At 47.7% G+C, this 10000-nt stretch overlaps 1 protein-coding gene across 1 annotated transcript in view; it reads left to right on the forward strand.

Annotated features, from left to right (window-relative positions):
- LOC132764267 (solute carrier family 22 member 6-A-like) overlaps positions 1-10000 on the forward strand; it is a 36272-nt gene that overhangs the window by 25909 nt on the left and 363 nt on the right. The window contains exons 7-9 of the mRNA XM_067472415.1: positions 1430-1644; positions 3524-3632; positions 6985-7188. Of these exons, the coding sequence (XP_067328516.1) occupies positions 1430-1644; positions 3524-3632; positions 6985-7188 (528 nt within the window). The remainder of the gene's footprint in view (positions 1-1429; positions 1645-3523; positions 3633-6984; positions 7189-10000) is intronic.

The following is a 10000-nucleotide window of genomic DNA, read 5'->3' on the forward strand; positions in this document are numbered from 1 at the left end:
AATATTCAGTATGCTCAAATGTGAACACAAATATTCCATATGCCCAAATATGAACACAGATGGAGTTTGGAGGAAATAGACCTTGATATTTGGGATTTGTACTTACTGGGATTTATAGGTCACCTACAATCAAAGAGCATTCTGAACTCCACCAATGATGGAATTCAACCAAACATGGCATACAGGACTTCCATGACCAACAGACCACACTGGAAGGGTTTGGTGGGCATTGACCTTGAGTTTGGGAATTATAGTTCACCTACATCCAGAAAGCACTGTGGACCCAAACAATGATGGATCTGGACCAAGCTTGGCACGAATATTCCATATGCCCAAATATGAACACAGATGGAGTTTAAGGGAAATAGACCTTGACATTTGGGATTTGTAGTTACTGGGATTTATAATTCACTACAATTAATGAGCATTCTGAAACCCACAAATGAAAGAAATGGGGCAAGCTTCCCACACAGAAACCCCATGACCAACAGAAAATACTTAAGGCTATCCAGTCCAACTCTCTTCACCAGGGCAAGAAAATGGAATCAGAGCCCTCCTGACAAAGAGCCATCCAGTCATAAATATAGATAGATAGAGATATTATTCTGTATAGTATCATAGATTTGAAAGAGACCCTTAAAGAAGGACTATGATATGTTCCATGTTCCAGAGTAGGAAAACCAGACACTCTCCACATCGACACTGACAAAGAAACAGCAAGAAATACTGTTTACTCACAAGCATAAAGAAATTACATATATTAGAAACCAACACTTTCTCATTACTTTATTTTCCAGATCACCAAACTGGCCACAGCAATGCGTAACAGGGAACAGCTAGTATATATATGATATCTATCTATCTATCTTGTAAGCTGCTCTGAGTCCTCTTCAGGGTGAGAAGGGCGGCATAGTGGAAGCCGTTCAGCAGTGGAACTCTCTGCCCCGGAGTGTGGTGGAGGCTCCTTCTTTGGAAGCTTTTAAACAGAGGCTGGATGGCCATCTGTCAGGGGCGATTTAAATGCAATATTCCTGCTTCTTGGCAGGGGGTTGGACTGGATGGCCCATGAGGTCTCTTCCAACTCTTTGATTCTATGATTCTATGATATAAATGCTGTAAATACATAAATAAATAAATTAGGTTACCAATTGCAACATTCACACCTGCCTCCAACAGACAAGAGTCCTTTCTTCCACCCTGGACATCATTCCACTGTTATATGAACCTCAGTTGCCTGGCTTCCAACAGACCTCACAACCTCTGAGGATGCCTGACAAGATGTGGGCGAAACGTCAGGAGAGAATGCTTCTGGAACATCGCCAAACAGCCTGGAAAACTCACAGCAACCCAGTGATTCTGGCCACGAAATTGCTAAAAAGCTTTAGAGCTTGGACCTACAATTCCTCTCGTTTTTGTCGCCCAACACCAGGTTTTCCACCAGCTTCGCTTATTACGGCTTGGCTATGGACTTGCAGAACTTTGGCGTCAGCGTCTACCTGATCCAGGTGATCTTCGGGGCGGTGGACATCCCGGCCAAACTCATTGCTTTCTTCATCATTTGCTATTTCGGGCGCCGGATCAGCCAAGCACTCAGCCTCATCTTAGCAGGGCTGTCTATGGTGGGCAACCTCTTTGTACCCCAAGGTAAGACATTGAGAGATCAAGAACTGGCCATATAATGCAGTTCCAAACCACATTATTTGGCCATGTAGATCCAGCCGCATTCAGAGTACCGGATTTCTTGACCTGCATGTTCTCAGTGAGGGCATCGGTTTCCAGATGGAAGGTGGTCCCGGTTGGGGTTGGCTTGATGGGCCTTCCTCTTGGCATGTTTCTCTCTTTTGACCTCCATTTATACCTATTCAAATTCTGCAGCACTGCTGGTCATAGCTGACCTCCAGCTGGAGTGCTCAAGGGCCAGGGCTTTGCAGTTCTCAGTGTCTATGCCAAAGTTTTTAAGGCTGGCTTTGAGCCCGTCTTTCAATCTCTTTTCCTGCCCACCAACATTGCGTTTTCCGTTCTTGCGTTCGGAATAGAGCAACTGCTTTGGGAGACAGTGGTTGGACATCCAGACAACGTGGCCAGTCCAGCAGAGTTGATGGCGGAGGATCATCGCTTCAATGCTGGTGGTCTTTGCTTCTTCCAGCATGCTGACATTTGTCCACTTCTCTTCCCAAGAGATTTGTAGAGTTTTCGGAGGCAGCGCTGATGGAATCATTTTAGGAGTTGGGTGTGACGTCTGTAGACAGTCCACGTCTCGCAGGCATATAGCAAGGTTGGGAGGACAAACTAGCTCCTTAGTATCTCTATGGATGCCCCGGTCCTCAAACACTCTCTGCTTCATTTAGAAAAATGCTGCACTCTCAGAGCTCTGGCAGTGTTGTATTTCAGTGTCAATGTTTATGTCTGTAGACAGTCCACGTTTTGCAGGCGTATAGCAGGATTGGGAGGATAATAGCTTTATAAATAAGCCCCTTAGTATCTCTACGGATGTCCCGGTCCTCAAACACTCTCTGCTTCATTCGGAAAAATGCTGCACTCGCAGAGCTCAGGCAGTGTTATATTTCAGTGTCAATGTTGATGTCTGTAGACAGTCCATGTTTCGCAGGCGTATAGCAGGGTTGGGAGGACAATACTTTTATAAACAAGCACCTTGGTATCCCTACGGATGTCCCTATCCTCAAACACTTTCGGGAAATTCTGCACTCGCAGAGCTCAGGCGGTGTTGTATTTCAGTGTCAATGTTGACGTCTGTAGACAGTCCACGTCTCGCAGGCGTATAGCAGAGTTAAGAGGACAATAGCTTTATAAACAAGCACCTTGGTATCCCTACGGATGTCTTGGTTTTCAAACACTCTCTGCTTTATTCAGAAAAATGCTGCACTTGCAGAGCTCAGGCAGTGTTGTATTTCAGTGTCAATGTTGACATCTGTAGACTGTCCACGTCTCGCAGGAGTATAGCAGAGTTGGGAGGACAATAGCTTTATAAACAAGTCCCTTAGTATCTTTACGGATGTCCCAGTCCTCAAACACTCTCTGCTTCATTTGGAAAAATGCTGCAACTCCCAAAGCTCCGGCGGTGTTGTATTTCAGTGTCAATGTTGATGTCTGTAGACAGTCCACGTTTCACAGGGATATAGTAGGGTTGGGAGGACAGTAGCTTTATAAACAAGCCCATTAGTATCTTTACGGATGTCCCTGTCCTCAAACACTTTTGGGAAATTCTGCACTCGCAGAGCTCAGGCGGTGTTGTATTTCAGTGTCAATGTTGATGTCTGTAGACAGTCCACGTCTCGCAGGCGTATAGCAGAGTTAAGAGGACAATAGCTTTATAAACAAGCACCTTGGTCTCCCTACGGATGTTGTTGTTGTTGTTGCTGGTGTTGTGTGCCTTCATGGGGATTTCTGGGGCTGAGAGAATGTGACTCGCCGAAGGTCGGTTTCCATGACCAAGTGGGCATTTGCAACCGGGTCTCCGGAGTCCAATGCTCGATCGTGGTGCCAAAGCGTGTCTCCTCTCTAGATATGCAGCTCCTTCGCACCGTCTTTGCTGTTTTCGGGAAGGGATGCTTGGCAGCGTCCTTCAATTGCGTGTTTTTGTACACCGGAGAACTCTACCCCACCGTGATCAGGTACGTTTCCATCATGGATTTGCCGCAAAATCCTTACAGGGAAAGTGAGGGATTGGGAGGATTTAGGGTGCGTCTACACCGTGGAGTTAATGCAGTTTGATATCGCTTGAACTGCCGTGGCACAACGCTACAAAATCCTGTGATGTTGTAGTTTTGCATGGTCTACGTAATGTAGAATGCTTTCATGGCTGGAATCACTGGGATGCTGTGAGTTTTCCAGGCTGCCTGGCCATGTTCCAGAAGCATTCTCTCCTGACGTTTTGCCCACATCAATGGCAGGCATCCTCAGAGGTTGTGAGGTCTGTTGAAAACTAAGCAAGTGGGGTTTATATATCTGTGGAATGATGTCGAGGGTGGTCTGTTTGAGGCAAGTGTGGCCACCCTGATTAGCATTGAATGGCCTTGCAGTTTCAAAGCCTGGTTGCTTCCTGCATGGGGGAATCCTTTGTTGGGAGGTGGGTGGAAGAAAGAACTCTTGTCTTTTGGAGGCAGGTGTGAATGTTTCTATTGCCCACCTTGATTAACATTGAATGGCCTTTCAGCTTCAAAGCCTGGCTGCTTCCTGCCTGGGGGAATCCTTTGTTGGGAGACCACATCTGGAATATTGTGTCCAATTCTGGGCACCACAATTCAAGAGAGATGTTGACAAGCTGGAAAGTGTCCAGAGGAGGGCGACTAAAATGATCAAGGGTCTGGAGAACAAGCCCTATGAGGAGCGGCTTAGGGAACTGGGCATGTTTAGCCTGAAGAAGAGAAGGCTGAGAGGAGATACGATAGCCATGTATAAATATGTGAGAGGAAGCCACAGGGAGGAGGGAGCAAGCTTGTTTTCTGCTTCCTTGGAGACTAGGACACGGAACAATGGCTTCAAACTACAAGAGAGGAGATTCCATCTGAACATTAGGAAGAACTTCCTGACTGTGAGAGCCGTTCAGCAGTGGAACTCTCTGCCCCGGAGTGTGGTGGAGGCTCCTTCTTTGGAAGCTTTTAAGCAGAGGCTGGATGGCCATTTGTCGGGGGTGATTTGAATGCAATGTTCCTGCTTCTTGGCAGGGGGTTGGACTGGATGGCCCATGAGGTCTCTTCCAACTCTTTGATTCTATGATTCTATGATTCTATGATTCTAGGTGGGTGGGAGAAATAACTCTTGTCTGTTGAAGGCAGGTGTGAATGTTTCCATTGGCCACCTTGATTAGCATTGAATGGCCTTTCAGCTTCAAAGCCCGGCTGCTTCCTGCCTGGGGTAATCCTTTGTTGGGAGGTGGGTGGGAGAAAGAACTCTTGTCTATTGGAGGTAGGTGTGAATGTTTCACCCACATCTATGGCAGGCATTCTCAGAGTTTGTGAGGTCTGTTGTCGAAGGCTTTCATGGCTGGAATCACTGCGTTGCTGTGAGTTTTCTGGGCTGTCTGGCCATGTTCCAGAAGCATTCTCTCCTGACATTTCACCCACATCTATGGCAGGCATCCTCCGAGGTTGTGAAGTCTCTTGTTGAAGGCTTTCGTGACTGGAATCACTGGGTTGCTGTGAGTTTTCTGGGCTGTCTGGCCATGTTCCAGAAGCATTCTCTCCTGACATTTCACCCACATCTATGGCAGGCATCCTCCGAGGTTGTGAGGTCTGTTGTCGAAGGCTTTCATGGCTGGAATCACTGGGTTGCTGTGAGTTTTCTGGGCTGTAAAGCCATGTTCCAGAAGCATTCTCAGTCGATGTTTAGCCCACATCTATGGCAGACCTCCCAACCTCTGAGGATACCTGCCATAGATGTGGGCGAAATGTCAGGAGAGAATGCTTCTGGAACATGGCCAGACAGCCCAGAAAACTCACAGCAACCCAAGTATCTGTCACTTTGAACGTAGCTCAGTGTAATCTTTTGCAACTAAAGAAGGCAAAAACTAAAATATTATTTTGCCTCAGTTGTTGTTGTTGTTGTTGTTGTTGTTGTTGTTGTTATGGAGCAATGGGTTAGGGTTAGGGTTAGGGTTAGTTTTTCGGGCTGTATGGCCATGTTCCAGAAGCATTCTCTCCTGAAGTTTTGCCCACATCTATGGCAGGCATCCTCAGAGGTTGTGAGGTTTGTTGGATGCTAGGCAAGTGGGGTTTATATATCTGTGGAATGTCTAAGATGGGAGAAAGAACTCTTGTCTGTTGGAGGTAGGTGTGAATGTTCCAATTGGCTGCCTTGATTAGCATTTAATGGCCTTTCAGCTTCAAAGCCTGACTGCTTCCTGCCTGGGGGAATCCTTTGTTGGGAGGTGAGTGGGACAAAAAACTCTTGTCTGTTGGTGGCAGGTGTGAATGTTTCCAGTGGTCACCTCAATTAGCATTGAATGGCCTTTCAGCTTCAAAGCCTGGCTGCTTCCTGCCTGGGGGAATCTTACTAGCCCCAACAAAGGATTCCCCCAGGCAGCAAGAAGCCAGGCTTTGAGGCTGAAAGGCCATTCAATGCTAATCAAGGTGGCTAATTGGAACATTCACACCTACCTCAAACAGACAAAAGTTCTTTCTCCAGACATTAAACAATTGGGGCTAGCTAATACCTCCCAACAGAGGATTCCCCGAGGCAGGAAGCAGCCAGGTTTTGAAGCTGCAAGGCCATTCAGTGCTAATCAAGGTGGCCACACTTGCCTCAAACAGACAAGAGTTCTTTCTCCAGACATTAAACAATTGGGGCCAGCTAATACCTCCCAACAGAGGATTCCCTGAAGCAGGAAGCAGCCAGGCTTTGAAGCTGCAAGGTCATTCAATGCTAGTCAAGGTGGCTACACTTGCCTCAAACAGACAAGAGTTCTTTCTCCAGACATTAAACAATTGGGGCTAGCTAACACCTCCCAACAGAGGATTCCCTGAGGCAGGAAGCAGCCAGGCTTTGAAGCTGCAAGGCCATTCTGTGCTAATCAAGGTGGCCACACTTGCCTCAAACAGACAAGTATATCATTCCACAGATATATATAAACCCCACTTGCCTAGTTTCTACCAGACCTCATAACCTCTGAGGATGCCTTCCACAGATGTGGGAGAAATGTCAGGAGAGAATGCTTCTGGAACATTGCCCAGAAAACTCACAGCAACCCAGTGATTCTGGCCATGAAAGCCTCCAACAACAGACCTTACAAACCTTGAAGGTCAGGCAAAATGTCAGGAGAGAATGCTTCTGGAACATGGCCATACAACCCGGAAAACTCACAACAACCCATTTGCATGATCTGCTGACAAGTGTTGACATCTCAATGGGGTTGGACTGGATGGCCCATGAGGTCTCTTCCAACTCTATGATTCCACGGTAGTGAAAGTGGTGTGAAACTGGGTTAATTCTGCAGTGTAGATGACATCTATTCCATCTGCATGGCAGGTCGACCGGGATGGGCTTTGGCAACACGATGGCACGGATCGGTGGGATCGTGGCTCCTTTGGTGAGGATGGGCAGCGAATATTCCTCAACCCTTCCTTTGCTCATCTACGGGACGGCCCCCATCGTCTCCGGGATTGCGGCGTGCTTCCTTCCGGAGACCTTAAACGTGCCGCTTCCTGACACAATCAACGATGTCGAAAGCCAGTAAGTACGGACGAGCAGGGATTAAGCAGTGCCAATGTCCAGTTTTGGGTCTCTCAAGTCAAGGTGGATCTTGACAAACAGGAAGGTGTTCAGGGTCAAAGGTCTGGAAGCCAAACTCTATCAGGAGCTGGGTCTGTTTACCTTGAAGGATGAGAGACGGGGACATGAGAGCCATGTATAAATATTTGAAAAGAGGCCAAAACTTATATTGTCAAAGGCTTTCGTGGCCAGAATCACTGGGCTGTCGTAGGTTTTCCGGGCCATGTTCCAGAAGCATTCTCTCCTGACATTTTGCCCACATCTATGGCAGGCATCCTCAGAGGTTGTGAGGTTTGTTGGAAACTTGGCAAGTGAGGTTTATATATCTGTGGAATGATGTCTGGGGTGGGAGAAAAAACTCTTGACTGTTGGAGGCAGGCATGTAGCTGGGGGGGGGGGGACTCGGGGTGCTTCAGCCCCCCCCCCCCCCGAAATTTTCATAGTGGTTTGCGAAAAGGCCTTACTGGTGCATTATTTAAACTGTTATGTTTATTCATATCATGATCTGATCACCATGCTCAATATATCCCATATGCATGGGGGTATTGGGGTAATGATACAAAAGGTTTGCTAGGCTAGACCCTCTTTCGCTCAGACTCAGCCCCTCCCCCCCGAAACTCAGCCCCCCCCAAAACCCCCCCAGAAAAAAATTCAGCCCCCCCCCCCGAAACGAAATCCTGGCTACGGGTCTGGTTGGAGGCAAGTGTGAGTGTTGCAATTGGCCAGCTTGATTAGCATTGAATGGCCTTTCAACTTCAAAGCCTGGCTGCTTCCTGCTTGGGGGAATCCTTTGTTGGGAGGTGTTGTGTTGGAGGCAAGTGTGAGTGTTGCAATTGGCCAGCTTGATTAGTATTGAATGGCCTTTCAACTTCAAAGCCTGGCTGCTTCCTGCCTGGGGGAATCCTTTGTTGGGAGGTGTTGTGTTGGAGGCAAGTGTGAGTGTTGCAATTGGCCAGCTTGATTAGCATTGAATGGCCTTTCAACTTCAAAGCCTGGCTGCTTCCTGCCTGGAGGAATCCTTTGTTGGGAGGTGTTGTGTTGGAGGCAAGTTTGAGTGTTGCAATTGGCCAGCTTGATTAGCATTGAATGGCCTTTCAACTTCAAAGCCTGGCTGCTCCCTGCCTGGGGCAATCCTTTGTTGGGAGGTGGGTGGGTGAAAGTGTAAAATATATTCTTTTAAAACTAAAGGTTATTCCCCAGGCGTAGAAGCCCGAAATGCAAAAAGCGAGATAGCAGATAGTGTTAAAATCAAGCTAGGAAAAATATGCCACCAAAATGGAAGCGATCCGCCATCTCGCGGATACTGGGGCCCCAAAGGGGAGACTCGGTATCCGCGGTTTGGCCGAGCGCAGATTCGGCCTCCCCGGAACGCCAGGAAGGCATCCCGGGCAGGCCTGCAGTCTCCCACGGCCTGGAAAAGGTTAGTTTCATGCTTTTAGATAGTTTCAGGCAAGGAAAGACACAAAGTATCAAGCTGGAGAGTTAAAAGTTGCAATTTCATTAAGCTTTATTTGGGGATTTGTTACAAAGTTGGGGCTGGGTAGGAAAGTGAAAAGAGAGAATAGGGCTGTGTTGAGTCTCTGGTTGAGCTTGCTGTTGGGCACATTTCATCAATCTTTGATGAAATGCACCAATCTTTGCACCCAGGAACTGCAGAACTCCCTGCTGCAGGTCAGATAAATTTGAAGGCAGAGGTCTAAGTATCAAAAGAACTCTTGTCTGTTGGAAACAGGTGTGAATGTTTCCATTGGTCACCTTGATTAGCACTGACTGGCCTTTCAGCTTCAAAGCCTGGCTGCTTCCTGCCTGGGGGAATCCTTTGTTGGGAGGTGGGTGGGAGAAAGAACTCTTGTCTGTTGGAAGCAGGTGAGAATGTTTCCATTGGTCACCTTGATTAGCACTAACTGGCCTTTCAGCTTCAAAGCCTGGCTGCTTCCTGCCTGGGGGAATCCTTTGTTGGGAGGTGGGTGGGAGAAAGAACTCTTGTCTGTTGGAGGCAGGTGTGAGCCCCCGGTGGTGCAGTGGGTTAAACCCTTGTGCCAGCAGGACTGAAGACCGACAGGTCATAGGTTCGAATCCGGGGAGAGGCGGATGAGCTCCCCCTATCAGCTCCAGCTCCTCATGCGGGGACATGAGAGAAGCCTCCCACGAGGATGATAAAAACATCAAATCATCCGGGCATCCCCTGGGCAACGTCCTTGCTGACGGTTAATTCTCTCACACCAGAAGCGACTTGCAGTTTCTCAAGTCGCTCCTGATATGACAAAAACAATTAGAATTAAATGGCCTTTCAGCTTCAAAGCCTGGCTGCTTCCTGCCTGGGGGAATCCTTTGTTGGGAGGTGGGTGGGAGAAAGAACTCTTGTCTGTTGGAAGCAGGTGTGAATGTTTCCATTGGTCACCTCGATTAGCATTGAATGGCCTTTCAGCTTCAAAACCTGGCTGCTTCCTGCCTGGGATAATCCTTTGTTGGGAGGTGGGTGGGAGAAAAAACTCTTGTCTGTTGGAGGCAGGTGTGAATGTTTCCATTGGTCACCTTGATTAGCATTGAATGGCCTTTCCGCTTCAAAGCAATCAGGGACAGCTAATCACCTCTCAACCAAGGATTTCCCCAGGCAGTAAGAAGTCACACCTTGAAAACTGCTAGGCTATTAATGCTAATCAAGGGGTCCAATTGAAACATTTTTATCTTAAGCAGACTCCCACCTTGGACATTTCCAAAGATATATAAACCCCACTTGCCTAGTTTCCGACAGACCTCCCAACCTCTGAGG

This window comes from Anolis sagrei, chromosome 12 (genome assembly GCF_037176765.1).
Source record: "Anolis sagrei isolate rAnoSag1 chromosome 12, rAnoSag1.mat, whole genome shotgun sequence".
Classification (NCBI taxonomy): Eukaryota; Metazoa; Chordata; class Lepidosauria; order Squamata; family Dactyloidae; genus Anolis; species Anolis sagrei.